Source organism: Chiloscyllium plagiosum, unplaced genomic scaffold (assembly GCF_037043375.1).
Source record: "Chiloscyllium plagiosum isolate Xiang-an unplaced genomic scaffold, Cpla_swu_hap1 HiC_scaffold_22, whole genome shotgun sequence".
NCBI lineage: Eukaryota > Metazoa > Chordata > Chondrichthyes > Orectolobiformes > Hemiscylliidae > Chiloscyllium > Chiloscyllium plagiosum.
In genome coordinates, this window is record NW_028270160.1 from 30,155,189 (window position 1) to 30,177,619 (window position 22,431).

Below are 22,431 nucleotides of genomic sequence, written 5' to 3' on the forward strand. Positions count from 1 at the left end.
CATCTGATTCTATATCATTTAATGCCAGAGAATTAATTTCATTCTGAACTACCAGGGCAACCCCACCCCCCTCTGCCCACCTCCCAGTTTTTTCAATAAGTTTGCAAGTCCTTGGATGTTTACCTGCCAGTACTGAACCCCCTGCAACCATGTCTCTGTGATGCCAACCACATCATAATCATTTACGATAATTTGTGCTGTTAATTAATCTATTTTGTTTTGAATGCATCGAGCATTCAGGTAAAGCACCTTAATGCTAATTTTCTTATCTTCATGATTTCCATCACCTCTACCTAAGTTATCCTTCCTTTTTGCTTTATTCCTAGTCTGCCTCGAACTGAAACCCTGCACGCATGCTAACATGCTGCTTTTCTTTCTACTTGACTCCATACTCCCTGTTGCTTTCCCTTTTCCTTTCCCCTCACTCACAAGTTTAAAGTCCTAGTGACCACCCTATTTATCCTTTTTGCCAGAACACTGGATCCAGATCACCCCAGTTCCAAAACTGATGCCAATGTCCCATGAAATGTAATCCCTCTTTTCCACACCAATCTCTTACCAACGTGTTTACTTCCCTAATTTTCTTCTCCCTATGACAATTAGCACGTGGCTGGGCAGTAAACCTATTGAGGATCTTTGAGACCCTTGAGAACCTATTCTTCAATTTCCTTCCTTCCCAGTGCTTGATACTCCTCCTTCCTAGCCTTGCCTATGTTGTTTGTGTCAGCGTGGACCACAACAACTGGATCCTCCAGCTGCTGCTCCAATATTCTTTCAAGCTGTTTGGAGATCTCCTGCACCCTGGCACCAGGTAGGCAACACACCATGCGGGACTCCCAATCTGGCTCGCCAAGGATACTATCTGTCCCCCTAATTATAAAATCCTCTATAACAACTAGTCTTTTTGCTCCCCCCTCTTGAATGGCCTTCTGCACCATGATGCCGTGGTCAGTTGGCTCATCCTGTCCACAGCCCTTTTCCTCATCCGTACAGGGAGCAGGAATCTCATACCTGTTGGACAAGGTCGAGGGCTGAGGCTTCTCCACTCCTGAGCTCAGAATCCCCTTACCTGCCTCACTTACAGTCACCCCCTGTTGTTCCTGATCACCAATTGAATTTCAATTACTTAATCTGCCGGGTGTGACTGCCTCCTGAAACAAAGCGTCCAGGTAGCTCTCCCCCTCCTGGATATGCCACAGTGTTTGAAGCTCAGATTCCACATCAATTCTGATCCGGAGTTCTTCCAGCAACCAACACTTGTTGCAGATGTGGTCACTGCCATTCACAATGGGATCAACCAGCTCCCACATCATACAGCTACAGCATGATCACCATCTCTATTTAATTAATTAATTTCTACAATTTTGAATTAAATGATTGTTAGTACTTCTCTATGTTCTTATTCAACTAACCAACTAATAGTAAACTTTTAATGTGTTGGTTATAAGTCCACCCAGATGGTGGGATGTTATTATTTGATTCATTGCGGCATCCCTGTTGCTGAGACTTCCATATATGATTTAAGGTAACAGAACTACACATTACTGAGGGAGTGATGTACTGTGGGAAGGATCCTTTTTTTTTGGATGAGATATTCAACTGACACCCTTCTACAATAAATGCAAAACTCTGAATGCTGAGTTCTGATGAAATGTTTTGCCAGACTCAAAATGTTAACTGTATTCCTTATTCTATAGATACTGCTTGACCTGCTAAATTTCTCCAGCAATTTGTGTTTGTAACACTCGTCTATCCTCTGATCACGTAGTGGCACAATTGAAGAAGACTTGTGGACGTTGATCTCCTTCCCTGCTTTATGATTCATTCAGTCTGCTTTGCCTGTACCTGCTCTTTGAAAGAGTCATCTAATTAATCTTGCTCTTCGGCTTTCTCCTAATCCTGAAATGTTCTGCCTTTTTTTAATATTTATCCAATTTCTCGTTCAAAATTAATCTTGAATCTGTTTGAATCTTGGACTGCCATTGCAGATAGTCATACATTATTCAATAAAAACTTTATTCTCTTACTTTTATTTGCCAACTATCTTAAATCAGTCAGTCTGAACTCCATGTTAAACACCTATATTAAATCTCTTTTGAACCTTCTGTGCTCTAAGGAGAGCAATCCTTTTTTTTTTTGTTTCTCAACATAACAGAAGTTACTCATTGTCAGTACCATTCTAGTGAATACCTCCTGCACCCTCACCAAGTGTGGTGCCCAAACTGTCATCATGCCAACCGAAATCTAACCAGTGCTTCAAAAAAGGGTTAATGCAACTTTTTACTTCCTTTCTTTTGCTTTATTTTAACATTTTCGTTTTGGTTCTCAAATCCCTCCCTGGCCTTGTCCCTCCCAATCTTTGTAATCTCTTGTAGCCTCTCGGCCCTCCCTAATTTTGGCTGTCTTCCAATTCTGTGTTCTTGAGCATCCCCAATTTTAAATGCTCCATGACTGAGGGATTGCACCTTCAATTGCCAATGCCTAAAATTCTGGACATCCTTCCCATTTCTGTCCACCTTTGTACCTCAATTTCCTCCTTTAGGACACTTCTTAAAACTGACTTCTTTCTCCAGTATTTAGTTATTTGTCCAACTATATCCTCATGGTGTGGGGTTGTATTTTCTTTTATTTGTATATGAAGCAATTTAGAATGTTTTATATTACTTTAATCTGTTGTGATGGGTAGGTGGGTAGGTATGTGGAACATGTCACCAATCTGCTGCATTTAATTGCTTTGGAGAAATGGGTATTGTCATGTTGGGAGTCCTGTTGTCAGTAAGTGAGAAATGACACTGACATATTAACATCCAAATATGATGCTGAATGAATTAAAAGTTGCTATGTGTTGTCTAATTTTATTATTTAAATTTTTGCTTGCAGGTCAAAATGACCCAAACAGTCTTCGACATAAATATAACTTTATTGCTGATGTGGTGGACAAAATTGCTCCTGCCGTGGTTCACATTGAACTTTTCCGTAGGTATGTAGGCCCTTCTTTTAGTTGCTTCATGCACTTGCTTTGTAAGTCAGTTTGACATAGAGAGTAGACATAGAGAGAATCTTTTCTTGCCCCCACCTTGTTGAGTTGTGCAAGGTCAACATAAATTTGATTAGTTATGTTGGCTCAGATATAGTAACTGTGTGATCAAACAGCAATCAGTTGATGTAACAAGGGAAATGGTGCCTTTTCTTGTCATTACTGCATACTCTTCTCAACTTACTTCATTGAGAAATGGAGAATCTTCTTGGCTATGTGGAGAGGTAAGTGTTTTTAAAAAAATTGTGTTTGTGGTGTTGTAAAAAGCCTCTGTAATTATTTAAATCTATGGTTTTTCTTTTCAAATTAGGTCCTTAGCTTCAGCTTTAATTTTCAGAGCAATTCTCCCTGGATTGTGTATTTGCAGTGTTGTTAGCTTAACTGTAGTTCACTATGTGATAACATTGGGCATGAGGGTGAGTGTCTCCATGTAAAGTTTGAGATGACCATTGGCATAAATATCAGCTTGATAAGCTGCCAGATTTGTATCATCTATTTCCACTTGTAACACTTTAGGTTTTACTTTTGTTGGAGACTATTCTACCTTGTTAACTTCTTTGTGTGGCTAGGTGTTGGTTGCTTTTCTGTAACTGTGACCTCGATGTTTGACTAACGAAACTTTTTTTTATTTGAACAATGTGGTATCTATGAGGTTTCTTTGCTTCACACTGTCAAGAAAGACTTTGTCTCTGGTGTCTGACCTATTCACTGTACTTGTTTCCCATGTTTGTGTTTGTTTTGTACCATGAGAGTTGAATCACTTGACTGATGCCTGGGTCACAGTTGATCTCCCCCTCTTAGAATTGTTCTGTATTGTTTCCAGGCTTCAGCTTCACTGATCATCTGAATGGCTTTTTCTAGAATTTTGTTTTGGACTGTAATAAATCTGACAAACGCTCAGTGTCAATTTTGACAACAGTTGTGATCCTTGTGAATTCTGACTTCAGGTTGCCATAGTCTCACTTCATCACACATCCATACAGATCACAAATTAAATAAGAAATACTGTGGTATTTATAATGTTTCTACCTGACCTCACCAGGGATTTTAGATATCATGGACCCTCTGGTTTTTGTCCATTCACCACTGAACTCTGATTGGGAGCCACTCCCACAGATCACCACACAACACTGCCTTTATCTGCTCTGGAGTTAGAAATTGTGTTTCTGACCAGGTCTGAAACACTCATGATTGAGTGCACAAAGTTAAAAATCACAATCATGATTGAGTGCAGTATTCTTCCTCATTGAAGATTTCCATTGTAGAGTTGCTAAAGCTTAAGCTCTACCCTGCCGCTGACTTTACAGTGTGAGCATGCACCTTGAAGCTGAGTTTAAACATCTCGCACTGCTACCTACCAGATGTGGTGCATGCAATCAGATGAAATCCACACCATTGTCTATCTACCATATTATACGGGCATGCCACTTCTCGACGCCGTATAAACCGCTGGTCATGTTGAAGGTTGCTGCCGTCATCCTCTAAATAGAGGAAATTACAGGACCTGCATGGTCTGGTGAGGACAAGGAAGACCACTTGGAAAAAGAAGAGTCTCTTGCAGTGACCAAGGTTTGGTTGTTGCATGTTAGCCACTACTGCCAGGTTGAGACTGTCACGTTTAACACCACTTTTCTCCAGTTCTGTATGTTTACTGACAATGGGTGTGTGCAGAGACTTGGCTAAGTTTTCAGTCCATGTAAAAGAAAAGATACAGAGCCCTTCTAATAGAGTTCTGTTTAATTCATTTATTTTAGGGCAACTTATTCCAACCGTGAACTGTCTGTTGCAAGTGGCTCTGGCTTCATTGTCTCTGAAGATGGATTGATCGTGACTAATGCACATGTGGTTACAAATAAGCATAGAGTGAAAGTGGAGCTAAAGAGTGGAGCCACATACAACGCCAAAATAAAGGACATAGATGAAAAAGCAGATCTTGCTTTAATTAAAATAGACCCTCCGGTAAGATGTTTTGTTCTATGACATCTTAGTTAACATACTATGTAATAATAAATATTATTTATTAGCTATTAGAGAAATGTGACCCAAGGCAGCAACATATCCCAATAATATCATAGGATCCTTAATATGCACCTGAATCATTGCAATTCAGATGGTAGCTAAATTTAATAACTTATTCAGGATAACACCTTGAACAATGAAATCTCTCCGAATTGCTTTGATTGGAAATGGCTTAAAGTAATTGCACAATTTTCAAAATAATTTAATGATTCAACCAGCTGACTCAATTGTGCCTAATTGACTTGATCTCTTTATTGGGAAATAATAAAATTGGTGTTTCAACATTTTGTGGATACAGTATTTTGTAAATTTGCAATTTGATCTTAGAACATCGAACATAGAACAATACAGCACAGAACAGGCCCTTCTGCCCACGATCTTGTGCCAAACATTTGTCCGAGCTTAAGCACCCATCCACGTACCTATCCAATTGCCGCTTAAAGGTCACCAAAGATTCTGACTCTACCACTCCCACAGGCAGCGCATTCCATGCCCCCACCACTCTCTGGGTAAAGAACCCACCCCTGACATCTCCCCTATACCTTCCACCCTTCACCTTAAATTTATGTCCCCTTGTAACACTCTGTTGTACCCAGGGAAAAAGTTTCTGACTGTCTACTCTGTCTATTCCCCTGATCATCTTATACACCTCTATCAAGTCACCCCTCATTCTTCGCCGTTCCAATGAGAAAAGGCCTAGCACTCTCAACCTATCCTCGTACGACCTATTCTCCATTCCAGGCAACATCCTGGTAAATCTTCTCTGCACCCTCTCCAAAGCTTCCACATCTTGCCTGAAGTGAGGCGACCAGAACTGCACACACTACTCCAAATGTGGCCTAACCAAAGTCCTGTACAGTTGCAACATCACTTCACGACTCTTGAATTCAATCCCTCTGCTAATGAACGCTAATACACCATAGGCCTTCTTACAAGCTCTATCCACCTGAGTGGCAACTTTCAAAGACCTATGAACATAGACCCCAAGATCCCTCTGTTCCTCCACCACACTAAGAACCCTACCGTTAACCCTGTATTCCGCATTCTTATTTGTCTTTCCAAAGTGGACAACCTCACACTTGGCAGGGTTGAACTCCATCTGCCACTCCTCAGCCCAGCTCTGCATCATATCCTTTGCAGCCGACAAGAGCCCTCCTCACTATCCACAACTCCACCAATCTTCGTATCATCTGCAAATTTACTGACGCACCCTTCGACTCCCTCATCCAAGTCATTAATAAAAATTACGAACAGCAGAGGACCCAGAACTGATCGCTGCGGAACTCCACTTGTAACTGGGCTCCAGGCTGAATATTTACCATCTACCACCACTCTCTGACTTCGACCGGTTAGCCAGTTTTCTATCCACTTGGCCAAATTTCCCTCTATCCCATGCCTCCTGACTTTCCGCATAAGCCTACCATGGGGAACCTTATCAAATGCCTTACTAAAATCCACGTATACTACATCCACTGCTCTACCATCATCCACATGCTTGGTCACCTCCTCAAAGAATTCAATCAGACTTGTAAGGCAAGACCGACCCTTCACAAATCCGTGCTGGCTGTCCCTAATCAAGCAGTGCCTTTCCAGATACTCATAAATCCTATCCCTCAGTACCCTTTCCATTACTTTACCTACCACCGAAGTAAGACTAACTGGCCTGTAATTCCCGGGGTTATCCCTATTCCCTTTTTTAAACAGGGGCACAACATTCGCCACACTCCAGTCACCTGGTACCACCCCCGTTGACAGTGAAGATGAAAAGATCATTGCCAACGGTACTGCAATTTCCTCTCTTGTTTCCCACATAATCCTAGGATATATCCCATCAGGCCCGGGGGACTTGTCTATCCTCAAGTTGTTCAAAATGTCCAACACATCTTCCTTCCTAACATGTATCTCCTCTAGCTTACCAGTCCGTTTCACACTCCCCTCTTCAACAATACGGTCCCTCTCATTCGTAAATACTGAAGAAAAGTACTCATTCAAGACCTCTCCTATCTCTTCCGACTCAATACACAGTCTCCCACTACTGTCCTTGATTGGACCTACCCTCGTTCTTGTCATTCTCATGTTTCTCACATACGCATAAAATGCCTTGGGGTTATCCTTGATCCTATCCGCCAAAGATTTTTCATGCCCTCTCTTGGCTCTCCTAATCCCTTTCTTCAGGTCCCTTCTGGCTATCCTGTATCCCTCCACTGCTCTGTCTGAACCCTGTTTCCTCAACCTTATGTAAGCCTCCTTCTTCCTCTTTACAAGACATTCAACCTCCCTCGTCAACCAAGGTTCCCTCACACGACCATTTCTTTCCTGTCTGACCGGTACATACATATCAAGGACACGTCGTATATGTTCCTTGAAAAAGTTCCACATTTCCACAACATCCTTCCCCAATAGCCTATGCTCCCAACTTATGCTCCTCAGATCCTGTCTTACAGCATCGTAATTACCCTTCCCCCAATTGTAAAACCTACTCTGTTGCATGCACCTATCTCTCTCCATAACCAAGGTGAAAGTCACAGAATTGTGGTCACCATCACTTGTCCCGGTTCATTACCGAGTACCAAATCCAAAATGGCCTCCCCTCTGGTCGGGCAATCTACACACTGTGTTAGAAAAGCTTCCTGGACACACTGCACAAACACCGCCCCATCCAATCTACTTGATCTAAAGAGCTTCCAATCAATATTTGGGAAGTTGAAATCGCCCATGACTACTACCCTGTGGATTCTGCACCTTTCCAAAATCTGTTTCCCAATCTGTTTCTCCACATCTCTGCTGCTAGGAAAGGTGACTGCACCTTTCCTATTTCTGACTTCAGCCCATACTACCTCTAAAGGCAGATCCCCCTCGAACTGCCTTTCTGCAGCTGTTATACCATTTCTAATTAGCAACGCCACCCCCCCCTCCTTTTTTACCACCCTCCCTAATCTTACTGAAACATCTGTAACCAGGAACCTCCAACAACCATTCCTGTCCCTCTTCTATCCATGTTTCCATGATGGCCACAACATCGTAGTCCCAGGTACCTATCCACGCCTTAAGTTCACCGACCTTATTTCTGATACTCCTTGCGTTGAAGTATACGCACTTGAATCCATCTCTGTGTCCGCAAGTATTCCCTGTCACTGCTACCTTCTCCACAGCCTCCCTACATTCTTGGACATCCTGACAAACAGCTAGCCTACTTGCTGGACTACAAGTCTGGATCCCATCCCCCTGCCAAATTAGTTTAAACCCCCCCGAAGATAGCTAGCAAACCTACCCCCCAGGATATTGGTGCCCTTCTGGTTCAGGTGCAACCCGTCCTGCTTGTACAGGTCCCACCTTCCCCAGAATGCAGTTCAATTGTCCAAATACCTGAAGCCCTCCCTCCTACACCATCCTTGCAGCCACGTGTTCAACTGCACTCTCTCCCTATTCCTTGCCTCACTGTCACGTGGCACCGGCAACAACCCAGAGATGACGACTCTGTCTGTCCTAGCTTTCAGCTTTCAGCCTAACTCCCTGAGCTCTTGAATGACCTCCCCACCTCTCTTCCTACCTATGTCGTTGGTGCCAACGTGCACCACGACTTCTGGCTGCACACCCTCCCCCTTAAGGATTCTGAAGACACAGTCCGACACGTCTCGGACCGTGGCACCCAGGAGGCAACAAACCATCTGAGACTCTCGCCCATGTCCACAGAATCGCCTGTCCGTCCCTCTAACTAGAGAGTCTCCTATAATTAGCGCTCTCCTCCTCTCCCCCTTTCCCTTCTGAGTCTCAGAGCTAGACGTCACGCCACAGACCCGGTCACTGCAGCTTACCCCTGCTAGCTGTCCCCCCCACCAGTATCCAAAGCGGTATACCTATTGTTTAGGGGAATGACTACAGGGGATCTCTGCACTGCCTGCTTCCTCCCCTTCCCACCTCTAACTGTTACCCAGCTACCTCTGTTCTCTGGTGTAACTATGTCCCTGTAGCTTCTATCTATCACCTTCTCAGCCTCTCGAATAATCCTTAGTTCATCCAACTCCAGTTCCAGTTCCCTAACTCGTTCTGTGAGGAGCAGAATCTGACTGCATTTCCTGCAGATGAAGTCGGCAGGAGTATCGGTGGTCACCCCTACCTCGAACATCCAGCAGGAGGAACATTCCACTGCCTGCGCTGCCATTACTCTACACTTCGTCTCCAAAGCAAGAACACTGAGTAGCTTACCTGTGAACTTTAAAGTTAGGTTAGAGGAGGAGGATGGGAGGGAGGCCCTACTATGTAGGGCCTTGGTTTAGAACACACCCACTCAAATATCAATCACTTACTTTCCCGACCAGCTCTGCGCTCCAACCTCACTTTAAAGTTAGGTTAGAGGAGGAGGATGGGAGGGAGGCCCTACTTGAGCAGAATGTGAGAGTTCTAAAATAGGTTATTTATGAGTCAAAATTGGATTTGAGATTTGGCTTTGTATGTAGGGCCTGGGTTTAGAACACACCCACTCAAATATCAATCACTTACTTTCCCGACCAGCTCTGCGCTCCAACCTCACTTCCGCCCAGCTCGCGCCGCTCTCTGCTGAGAAAAGATCTTGATGACCAGAATTCTGCTTGGGTGTATAGATAAACGTTCCTGTGAAAGTACACTATATAAAGTCCAACTTAATTTTTCATTTTTTATTCAGTCCTCTTATCATGTATACTTTTAATATACAAGGAAAGGCAACATGTCCACTAAAATTGGGTTGCTGACTTGGCTGTCTTGGAAGAACCACAATCTGTTTTCTACACAGACTGATGGGTTCTTGCAAGTCCCAAATAGTTGGTTTGTTGATGAAATTCAAACATGTATTTGCTAGCTAATTCGTTTAAAATTTTTAAAATGATCTTGTTTACAAATATTAATGGAAATTTATTATGTAACAGGAATGATGAACAATCTCCTGGTGATTGAAGTTGTACAAAATGAATTTTCAGGGCAGCACTAAAAGTAGGAATTTAAATATCAGAAATTCATTAATTTGTCGTTTTGTAGAATATTAACATTAGTGATGTACATTTGTTTGAAAATGTGACGCCTTGAAATGACTGCTTATGGCTTGCTTGAGCAGAATGTGAGAGTTCTAAAATAGGTTATTTATGAGTCAAAATTGGATTTGAGATTTGGCTTTGTATTATTTGGCTTTCTGTTTTCAGGAACAAGAATAATCCTCACATCTTGGTTACCACTGTGTTACTTCATGCTTAAGTATGAAATAAGAATATTGGATAGATTTTTTTTAAACTTCTGTTTGGTGACCTTAAGTTAAAAGTAACTGAGACCATAGTGAAATTGCTTGTCAGCAGAATAAATCAACAGCACATCTGGAGCTTGACGGAATCCAGCGTTGCACCAACAGCCAGTCTAAAAGTACTTGACAGCTGTGGAAGTAAATTTTGGGGCTGGCCAAAACATCTACTGTTCGGCTACTCCTACTTGTCATTGAACAGAGATTGAGCTGAAACAGGGTGCTGTTTCCCACCTCCAATATGTTTATTGGCGATGTAACCTAACAGATGTTCTTTCATTCGAAATCCCATAATTGTACTTTTTCAGAAGTGTGCACTTGTTGAGTAATTATTTCTGCATAATGATGTGGAGACCCATCCCTCCTTCTGTTTTTCTATATCTGTTACCAAGCTGTATTTTAAATCATGTTTGAAATGTCTTTCTGACAGACTTTAAGATTCTTTTACATTTTAATTTGTCCAACAGCTGTGGATTGTAAGCAAGCTGATTAACTGAGTAGGAATCTCTGCTCCCATGTTGAAATGCTGCATTGGCTGATGTTTCTGCACCTTGATGTTAACCTCCTACTTTCTCCCAACAATCTCCCTAAATTGGTTGAACTTGCTACACTTTTAGATTTTTTAATGCTTCCCATACCACTTCTGTAATCATTTGATCTCTTCTTACTCTTCAGTGTCATGATTGATTGTACTTATTGTAGTTTTTTTAACCCATTTGTAAGATGTTGTCAGACTGACTGGCATTTATTCCCCATTTCTAATTGCCCTTAAGAAGATGGTGATAAGCTTCCTTCTTAAACCAGTGCAGGACTTTGGGTGTAGATACACCCGCAGTCCTATTAGGAAGGAGTTTTGATCATCTCTCTGACATTTCCTATTCCCCATCTTAGCCTATTATAGGTCAATCTATGTCACTTCCTACATTGTGCTTCTTTCCTTGTTCCTCCTCAAATATTATTTGTCTCAAAACTGAGGGATGTTAGAGGAATGCTTTCAAAGGTCATATCATTTGCATTTTGTAATCAAGTACTGTTTGACCAACTGGTCTCTGTAGCATTTTCTGATTTTTTGTGACATCTATGCAGCTTTGGAAAAACTTAATCATTGTAATCTCTTTAACCTTGTTTTTTTCCCCCAGTTAGCCCAGCCTTTTGCCGTAAATCAGTTACCAACTTTTATCTGATAAAAATTTATTTTTATGATCCTGTTGAATTTAATGTCTCAATCACTGGTTTTGGTAATGCATTCGGGGTGTGGGGTGGGGGGGTGGTGGTGGAGTATGACAAATATAAATAACTACCACAGGTCCCTATTAGTTCGTGGGCATGTTAACTTGATGCATGCATTTGTTAACTTTCACTTCTCATTCTTAAGTAGCCACCTGAAGGTTAGAGGCTCAGAGCTGAATTAAGTTGGAGCTCAATTATTATTTGGGAACTTTACTGGAAGATTGTTTTTAATCATTGAAGAAGTGCATATTAAAAACTGATGACATGCTTAACAGATTATAACTGTTTAAGGTCAGTGAGTTTTTTTGTGTAATGTAATCACATAATGTAATACACTTTATTCTCAATATAGCCTGGGCTAATTTAGGGTTATTATTTATTACAATTAAAAATATGCATTAGCAATTTCCTCCATTTTCTCCAATAAAGGTAAAGTCATTGTCGTCCCAGAAGACCACAGGGCAGCACTCTCATTCGAAAGAGAGCTGACTAGTGGTGAGTTTAACCTCAGGGTCACCAGGCCTCTAGTGAGATGGGGTTGAGAAGGTGGGACCTTCATGGTAACCTCAGTGCAGGAATTGAACCCACGCTGTTGGTGTTGCTGCAGTGCAAACCAGTCACCTAAGCTAACTGACCGTCCTCTCCTACAATAAGCAAAAGGTAATAGCAAAATACTGAAGGTAGGAAATAAAAACTGAGCCCATTGTGAAGCACTCAAGACTGACGGCGTCTGTTGGGAGAAAACCAATATTTCAAGTCAATGGCATTAATCAGACCTGAAGTGTAAGGTGATAATATGATCAGCACTACAACCTTGCAATAGGCCTTATCTTTCAGGGGAAGTCACTAGCTGTGAAAAATGACAGGATGCAGTAAACGCCAAATCAGAAAGTAATTTGGGTCCACCTACTTCTCCCTTAATCATTATTAAATTGCAACAGATTGCAAAGCGTATTTGTCATTGATTTTATTTACAAGAAATTTATCTAGAAACTCTGCAAAATAAGACAAGTTTGATCATGTATGTCTTTTAAGCAAATTGTTTTGCATGAAATCACAAAGCCCGACTCAAACCTCTTGCATGCCATACTCTGATCATGTTCAAGGACAGGTCCAGGCAATTGCAGCCATTAAGCAGCTAAATAATGACAATGTTGTCACGATAGAGTCTCTGTGTATGAGACTGAGAAATTTAAGTAGGATATGAATTCAAAAGTAGTCTTCTCTATTCCAGGAGTCATAGATTTACACTCAGCATTTGATTTTCAATAAATGTCGATTTTTTTTTTTATTTGGGTGCAGAAACTGTATATTTAGTGCTCTATGTTTTGTCTGTTAAGTTGTTTAAATTGGTACTTTGGAACTTTTTGAATTCACTTCTGGACACCATGGTGGCTCAGTGGTTAGCACTGTTGCCTCACAGCACTAGGGACCCAGGTTTGAATTCAGCCTCAGGTGACTGTCCATGTGGAATTTGCACATTCTCCCCGTGTCTGCAAGGGTTTCTTCCCACAATTCAAAGATGTGCAGGTTTGTTGAATTGGCCATACTAAATTGCCCACAGTGTTCAGGGATGTGTAGGTTAGGTGCATTTAGTCAGAGGTAAATATAGAATAATAGTTTAGGGGAATGGGTTTGGGTAGGTTACTTATTGGAGGGTTGGTGTGGACTTGTTGGGCCGAGGTGCCTGTTTCCACACTGTAGGGATTCTGTGAACTATTTTTACAATCAACAGTCATAATATTTCACAGCAGTAGTTGCAGTACAGGCTGGGACACTATGTAAATGCTACACGGTAGAGCTGTCATTCTGATGGCTGAAAATAATGGATATTTAAGTTGTTCTAATGCCTTCCCCACCCCCACCCCCACCAGGTGCATTTTTTTTTAAAAGGCAATGCTGTGTGATCAAACAGTGAAGGGGAGGGCAGGGATTAAATCAAAATAGAGTTGGAGGGGGAAATAATGCACTCCACTCCCTGCGGCGCCCACCCCTCCCTGAACAACTCCAGGGTGTTGGTGGAGACCGCGTGCTCCTTCTCCAAGGACACCCGGGCTCTAACGTAACCGCGGAAGAGGGGCAGGCAGTCGGCCCTAACGACCTCCTCCGCGGCCCGCTGCCCGGACCAGTTTGGCCAGGCCCAGGAGCAGACCCACTAGGAGGTCTTCAGACCCACCCCCCTCCTCCGTACCGGGTGCCCGAAGATCAGGAGCGTGGGACTGAAGTGCAACCAAAAGCAGAGGAGGAGGTTTTTAAGAAAATCCTAAAGGGAATGCAAATGCCCACACCCAATATATACATGGTCCACGGACTTCACAGCGCCACAGAACAAGCAATTGGGCTGGGATTCCGTGAACCACCGCAACCTGTGGTTGCAGGGGACTGCTGTGTGCAACACCCTCCACCCCAGATCCCCGAGAGAAAGGGGGAGGACTCCCGCATAGGGAGCCCTCCACTGGGGATCCCCACTGCCCGGTGGCGAATGGGCACGCCAAGGCGTGTCCGGACGGTGGATGAGGGAGAAGAGGTGGACGGCGTGCAGCAGCAGTCGATACATGGCCCACCTTTTTACGTCCTTAAAAGGGACAAAACTAAAATTCCAGAGGCGGCTCAGGTTGTGGGGCACAGGCTCCCGCGGGAATTATGGAACCTTGGGGCCAATGTGAAATTCCGTCCGGGCTGGGGTGAGCGCAGACGGGATCCCACCGCCCACCTGAGCAACCTCCAACTGGTGCACTACGTCGGCTCCGAGCACCGCTGTTTTAAGGCGTCTGATGGCGGTGCCCACGTACTGGGCATCTACCGCTGCCCTGCTCGCTATGTCCTGCGGCAGCATCCAGCCCAGGCCCCCGGCACCCAGCACGTCCCTGACCCTGGTCACCCTCGCCGCCATGGCCCTCCCCTCCGACAGCCACTCGAACCCGCGAGTACGGAGGTGCCGATGCCTGAGCAATGGCTCCCTGATGACAGCCACTACTCCTGCCAGAGGGCAGGCACGATGCTATTCGACCATGTTCCAGACAGTGATCAGGTCCTGGTAAACGACAGGCAGCGTCTTGAGGGCGACCTCCAAACCATCACGGTCGACGAACAGGAGCTGCGTGTCGTAGTTGAGATTACACACCTGGCGGAAAAAATATGTTGCCAGGGTGCACCACCTAGGAGGAGGCTCGACGTAAAGGTATCGCTGCAAGGTCTGAAGATGGAATGTCGCGACCTGGGTGCGGACGCACACCAGCGACTGACCGCCCTCCTCAATAGGGAGACTCAGAACCTGCGCAGTGACCCAGTGCATCTTTTTGTCCCAGAAGAAGTCGACCAACGTTCTCTGGATGTCAGCGACAAAGCCAGGAGGAGGGACCAAAGTGACCAGCCAGTACCATAGAATGGCGGCCACCAGCTGGTTTATGACCAGCACTCGACTCCTGTAAGATATAAATTCTGTCTTATGATCCTGCTCCACAGTTATCTGATGAAGGAGCAGCGCTCCAACAGCTAGTGTTTCCAAATTTAACCTCATGGACTATAACCCAGTGTTGTATGATTTTCAACTTTGTCCACCCCAGTACCTTCACAAAGCACATCTTTGGACTGTGGGAGGAAACCCACACAGACACCGAGAGAACGTGCAAACTCTACACAGATGGTCACCCGAGGCTGGTAGCAGTGCTAACCACTGAGACACCGTGCCACCCCCCCAAGGTGCATTTATGAGCATGGAGCATTTTAATTGTTCAATGGTTTAATTGATGTGCAGGTCCATCACTGGTTTCATGCTCTGCCTGATCTAAGTGTGCCATGGGAAGACTTGGGGGCATCTTGTTACTAATTGAAGTCTTTGAGTGGGCAACTAATACCCAACCAAAGACCTCCCCTCGCCACTGCAGATCTTCAATAAGCAGCAGACACCATGTGGAAACCCAAAAAGCAAACTGTGTTGTTTGTTTGTGGACTTCTGGCGAGTGTGAGTTTCCTTGCTGTGCTTGATTTGAGAGACCTGCTATTAGAAAGGGGGTGGTTTGTTGAGGATCTGCCTCGACAATGATGTGTCTTCAAAGCACCCAGTACATAATATGATGTGAGTCTTTTCTGTGGCTACAATGCTGGCAGAGCCACTGCTCCCCCTGGAGACACTGCCTGCAATGCAGAGCAGCCAAGCGACTGATTGGCTGGAAGCTCCCAGAGAACTGGGTTTTGTGCTCCCAAGTCCCACATCTTGGGTAAGATCCACTACAGTCCATGTCAGTGCATGATAGGCAGCCTAGGAAGCAGGCTTTCCTCAAAGGACCTGGAGGTGGGAGATGTACTCATTGCCTGTATTAAATTATGCACGTAACCATACAACTGCATTTGATTCATGATGCATTAGATGCATAAATATCTTTATTACTGGCATGTGATACAAATAGTATCGTCATCACTGTTAGTATTACTTTTGATTATATTTCATTATAAAGCTACGCCTGAGCGAGTCAATTATTTAAATTCACATTTTCAGAGTTGTGCTCAGTTACCCTCAAACTCAGGAAGAGTTTTGCTACACTCACATATGGCTGCATGTGACAGGAATCTGATCTTTCTATTTTCTCTTGTAATTCTTGAATTAGTGATTTATTTGCTTACCTTGAACAGTCAGATCACCCAATTAAAGTTAAGCTTTTTTTTACTATTTCAGCATATCCAGTGCTGTCCATATTTTTTTCATATCTGAAATGAAGAATTCAGGATACTTTAATGAAGTTTACATGCCTGATGACTGGTGATTTTTTTTTTAAAAGCAAAGTTTCTATTTTACTATGACTTTGCATCCTCTAAACAGATGTCCACTTTTGTTCATGGCCAACTAGGGAATACATTTATGTTGCTACATTTGAGCTGGATTCTCCATTTTCTTCATCAGCGAATCTGCAGCAGCATAGGGGAGTTTTGTTTAGTTTGGCTAGCCAGCTGTGTATCAGTTAAAGTTTACGGAGTAATTTACCTGCATTCCAGTTCCCCTGCTGCTCTGTATATTTGCCAGATTTTTCACGAGTGTTGACTAAGAAGTTGTTTCATTGCACAGCCAGTTATCAAGATTCTGATATAAAATAACAGAAAATAAGATTAAATTTAAAGATTATATTATCTTCAGTTTCTCACTTAGCTTGCATGTGCAAAGCCAAATCTGTTATATTGCCAACTCTTAATGGCCCAGTGAATACAGCTGGGTACAAGTTAATTATACACTGCTGGGGTTTGCTAAGATTGGCTGTAAGTAAAGCTAAATGTTGATAGAATTCATTAATTCTAGGCACCTTTTTTTTAAGATTCCCTACAGTGTGGAAACAGGCCCTTCGGCCCAACAAGTCCACACCGACCTCTGAAGAGCAACCCACCCAGACCCATTCCCTACATTCACCCCTGACTAATGCACCTAATACTATGGGCAATTTAGCATGGCCAATTCATCTAACCTGCGCATCTTTGGAATGTGGGAGGACCCGGAGAAAACCCACGCAGACATGGGGAGAACGTGCAAACTCCATACAGACATTCGCCCAAGGCTGGAATCAAACCTGGATCCCTGGCACTGTGAGACAGCAGTGCTAACCACTGAGCCATTTGTTAATGAGTTCCAGTTTGCTGCATTTATACATCTCTTCAGCAATGTAAAGGCAGCTTCAAGCTTCTGGCTTGATGGTCGACTAACTATATTCTATCGCCTTGGCTTTACTTAGAGCTCTGCAATCTCTCAACATTGAGAAAATATACTTAATTTCTTATGAAAACAGGAAATTTTACATTTTCCCACAATATATTCCAGCTGCCACATCTTTACCAATTTGTTGAACCTATCTTTTTGTACCTCCTTTATTATTTTCTTCACAACCAATTTTCTATCTATTTCTTTGTATCAGTAAGTTTGGGAATTATTCCTCTATCCCTTCATATAAGTCATTGACAAATTGTGAACGGTTGAGCTTCCATGTACTGATTCTCTCTGGCACACCACTTGTTGCATCTTGCCTGAAAATGACTCCTTTTATGTCTACTCTATGCTTTCAGTTCGCAAGCCAATGTTCTATTCATGCCAAAATGCTAGTCACTAGAGCATGAGCTTTTATTTTCTTCATATTTCATCTGGCACTTTATCAATTGTTTTCTTGAAATCTTAGTACAATGCATGCACTGGTTGCCCATTGTCCACAGCACATGTTACTTCCTCAACGATTTAATCAGGCAGCATCTGTGGAAAGAAAGCAGAGTGAACATGTTGGGTCCAGTGACCCTCCTTCAGAACAGGATATAGTCCTGTCCCATCCATCAGACGTGGTGGCACTTTGTTATAGATGAGTAGGGAGGTGCCCGAAGAGTCCTCAACAGTTACCCTGGACCCTGTGAAGTTTCATAGTTTCAGGTCTGCAGCAGATGATGAGGCACATATCTACACTACCTCATCTTCATCAGTCTACCTGCTGCAGATGCATCTGTCCATTCAACAGATCAGATCTAAGCTCAGCAGTCTGCCACATCCAGTTATGAATAGTGATGGCCAAGTAAACAACTCACTGGGGGAGAAGTCTCCAAATCCATATTTTTAATGACTAGCTAACACATCAAAAGATAAGGCTGAAACATGCAGCAATCAAGGCTAATTTGGGTACTTTCTGTACCAAGATAGCGTATTGGTGTGGTTAATAGTTCTGTGCTAATTTCTCAATATCTTCCATGCTGGATTGTTTCCTTGTCACCTCTCCTTACTTTCCCATTCCTCAGTTACAGGATGGCATGAGGTACTGAAACAGGAAGTGAATCAAACTGAAAATCACCACTAAATTAGAATAAAGTTATCAAGACAAACAGCAAGGACTCATGAGAGGACACCACTATTGCAATTTTGCAACAGACGATTAGCACAGTTAGAGAAATTTAAACAATTTGTTAAGTTAAAATGCTATCAAATTAGCAAAGTGATAGTAAAACCCAAAGCTAGTTTTAGGATGGCAGATCATTTGCTTAGCTGTTATTCCTCATTATGGTTATGAAGATAAACCGTAGATTTCATGATGTTCTAACTTAATAATTTTACTTTTTACTCACTGCGTTTCATTGGAACGTACAGAGTCAGGGGAATGATTTCACTTCTCCATTTGTTAACTTCAGGAATTTTTTAAAAATCCCTGCATGCAGACATTGGTAGTTTTATTAAGTCAACTGATGGAAGAATCCTTTCCCCATGATGTTGGATTTGCAAAAATGCACTGAGAGACATTAGCTGTTAGTAGCGAGTTAGATGACTGAAAGCATCATGAAGGACCAATTTGAAGAGTAAGCTAGGAAAGGCAACAGTACTTTCCTTTAGAAAAGGAGTCTCACCCCAGGCCACAGATTTTTGAAAGTATCCATCATTGGTATGCTTTACATTTTGCATTTTTAAAATGCAGTGTCTCAGCTTGTCAGCTCAGTTGATACTTGAATAACCCCAGGTGTCAGTGGTAGGAAATAATTAATTCACTTTTTTTCTGGTGGAAGTTTACCAAATCAGTTTAGTCAGCTGTGGAATCATACCCTTCCTATTCATATACCCAACCAGATGCCTGTTAAATGTTGTAATTGTACCCAACTCCTCTGGTAGCTTATTCCATACAAGCACTACTCTCTGTCTTCAATCTTTTGCCTCTCAGCTTAAGCCTATGTTCTCTATTTTTGGACTCCCCAGCCCTCAGAGAAAAACCTTGGCTATTCAACCTATCCATGCCCTTCATGATTTTATAAACATCTATAAACTCACCCATCAGTTTCTGATGCAGCAGTAGGAAACCAGCCCCAGCCTATTCAGCCTCTCCCTATAGCTCAAACTCTTCAGACCTGGCAACATCCTTGTAAACCTTTTCTGCACTTTTCTCAAGTTTAACAACATCCTTCCTACAGAAGGGCGACCAGAATTGTACACCGTATTCCAAAAGTAGCCTCACCGATGTCCTGTACAACTGAAATGTGACATCCCAATACCTTTAGTCAGTGTCATGACCAATGAAGGCAAGCATGCCAAAGGCCCTCTTCACCATGCGGTCTACCTACGACTCCACTTTCAAGGAACTATGCACACTCCTAGGTCTCTTTATTTGGCAACACTCCTCAAGGCCCTTCCACTAACTGTATAAGTCCTGCCCTGGTTTACCTTACCAAAATGCAACACCTCACATTTATCTAAATTAAACTTAATCTGCCACTCCTCTGTACATTTGATCAAAGTCCCATTGTACTCTGAGATAACTTTCTTTACTATCCACTGCACCACTTGTTTTGGTGTAATCTAACGATATCTCCTATATTGACATCCAAATAATCTATACAAATGATGAAAAGCAGTGGACTCAGTACTAATTGTTGAGGCACACCACTGACCACAGGCCTTCAGTTGAAAAACCACCCCCCCCCCACCACCACCATGCTCTGTCTCCAACCTTCAAGCCAATTTTTATCCAATTGGCTAGTTTCATCCGGATTCCATGTGATCTAACCTTAGTAATCACTCTACTATGTGGAACCTTGTCAAACACCCTAACGAAGTCCATATAGACAACATTTACCGTTCTACCTTCATCAATCTTCTTTGTCACCTCTTTAACAAAAATCAGTCAAGTTAATGAGATAAATTTCCCATGCACTACCCCTGATCAGTCCTTGCTTTCCAAATGCATGTAAATCCTGTCTCTCAGAATCCCTCTAACAACTTACCCACCACTGGCCTATATTTCCCTGGCTTTTACTTACAGTCTTTTCTAAATAATGGCAACACATTAGCCAAAGTCCTGTCTTCCAGCACCTTGCCTGTAGCTATTGATGATTCAAATACCTCCGCAGGGGGCCCGATTAAGTATTGATCTTTCCAAAATCAAGTGAACAAAATGTAAAAGACTTCAATTTGGATGTTGTGTTTGGCCTTGTGGATATTGTGGTAGTGTCACTGATCTAGTAGTCCAGAGGCCTAGGCTAATGCTTTTGAGATATGGCAGTTGGTGGAATTTAAATTGAATACCTAAATAGAGTCATAGAGTCCTACAGCACAGAGTCCAAACTGGTCCATGCCGACCAAAATGTCATTCCACTGTAACCCTATTTCCCTACACTTGGCCCATGTCCTCCTAAACCTTTTCTATCCGTGTATTTATCCAAATGCCTTTTGAATGTTGTTAGTGTACCTGCCTCAACTACTTCTGCTGGCAGCTCATTCTGTATGTGAATCACCCTGTTTTTAAAAAAAAAGTTACCCGCTCAGGTTCCCTTTTAGTCTTTCCCCTCTAACCTTAAATTGATGCCATCTAGTCCTCGACACCCCAACTGGGGGGGGAAAAGACTGAGTTTGTTCACCCAATCCATGCCTCTCATGATCTTATACACCTCTATAAGGTGTTCCCCCCCCCCCCCCCCCCCCACAGTCTCCTAGGCTCTGAAGAAAAATGTCCTAGCATAACCAATGTCTCCCTATAACTCAGACCATTCAGTCCAGACAACATCCTTGTTAGTTTCTTCTGTACTCTTTCCAGTTTACTCTTTCCTGTACTCTTTCTTCTGTACTCTATCCTCACAATAACAAGGTGACCAAAACTGAACACAATACTCCAAGTGCGGCCTCACCAACATCCTGTATAACTGCAACATAACTTTCCAACATCTATACTCAATGCCCTGACTGATGAAGGCCAGTGTGCCTAAAGCCACTTTCTCTGTCCTGTCTACCTGTGACTCCACTTTCAGGGAACTATGAACCTGAATTCCAAGATCCCTCTGTCCTACAACACTCCTTAAGGCACTACCATTCATCATGAAACTCCTGCCTTGATTTGACTTTCCAAAATGCAAAATCTCACACTTGGCTATTTTAAACTCCATTTGCCATTTCTCGGCCCACTTCCCCAGCTAATCAAGGTCTTGCTGCAATTTCTGATAACCTTCCTCACTGTCCACGATACTGTCTACTTTTGTGTCATCAGCAGACTTACCAATCATGCCTTGTACATTCTCATCCAAATCATTGATATAGCAAAAAATAACAGGCCCAGCACTGACCCCGGAGGCACTCCACTAGTCGCAAGCATTCTTTCACTATTACCCTCTGTTTCCTACAGTCAAGCCAATTGTGTATCCAGTTTTCCAGCTTGCCCTGGAATCCATGCGATCTAACCTTCCAGCACAGCCTACTGTATGAGACCTTATCAAAGGCCTTACTTAAATCCATATAGGCTGTGTCTACTGCCCTATCCTCATCAACCTTCCTGGTCACTTCACTAAAGAACTCTAACAAATCTGTGAGGCATGATCTCCCATTCACAAAGCCATGCTGACTATCTCCTATTCAAACCATGTCTTTCCAAATGCGTGTGTGTATATAATCCGTCAAACTCTTCTCAAGTGACATGTCCACCACAGATGTTCAGCTTACTGGTCTATAGTTCCTCGGCTTTTCTTTGCAGCCCTTAGTGAATAATGGCACAACATTTGCTACCGTCCGGTCTGCCAAGGCTTCACCCATGGCTAACAATGATGCAAAAATATCAGCCTGGCTCTCCCGCAATTTCTTCTCTAGCCTCTTGCAGTGTTCTTGGATATATCCAGTCGGGGCCAGAAGATTTATCCACTTTCATACATTCTAATACATCCAACACCACCTCTACTGTGATACGGACTGGCCCTGAAATATCACCACTAATATCACCACTAACTTGGCCAGGTTCCCAAGTATTCTGGTCTTTTTCCATGGTAAACACAGATATTCATTGAGAACCTTGTCCATGTCATGCGGTTTTACACATACATGTCCGCTTTGGCCCTTTGAGGGGTCCTATTCTCTCTCAAGTTATTCTTTTACCTTGTGGGACATAGTCTTAGAAATGAT

At 43.0% G+C, this 22,431-nt stretch overlaps 1 protein-coding gene across 2 annotated transcripts in view; it reads left to right on the plus strand.

Moving 5' to 3' along the window:
• The window catches only part of htra1b (HtrA serine peptidase 1b), a 59,542-nt gene that overhangs the window by 18,541 nt on the left and 18,570 nt on the right, over positions 1-22,431 (plus strand). For both annotated transcript variants that reach the window (XM_087998923.1, XM_087998922.1), the window contains 2 exons: positions 2,881-2,980; positions 4,792-4,996. In XM_087998923.1, the coding sequence (XP_087855049.1) occupies positions 2,881-2,980; positions 4,792-4,996 (305 nt within the window). The remainder of the gene's footprint in view (positions 1-2,880; positions 2,981-4,791; positions 4,997-22,431) is intronic.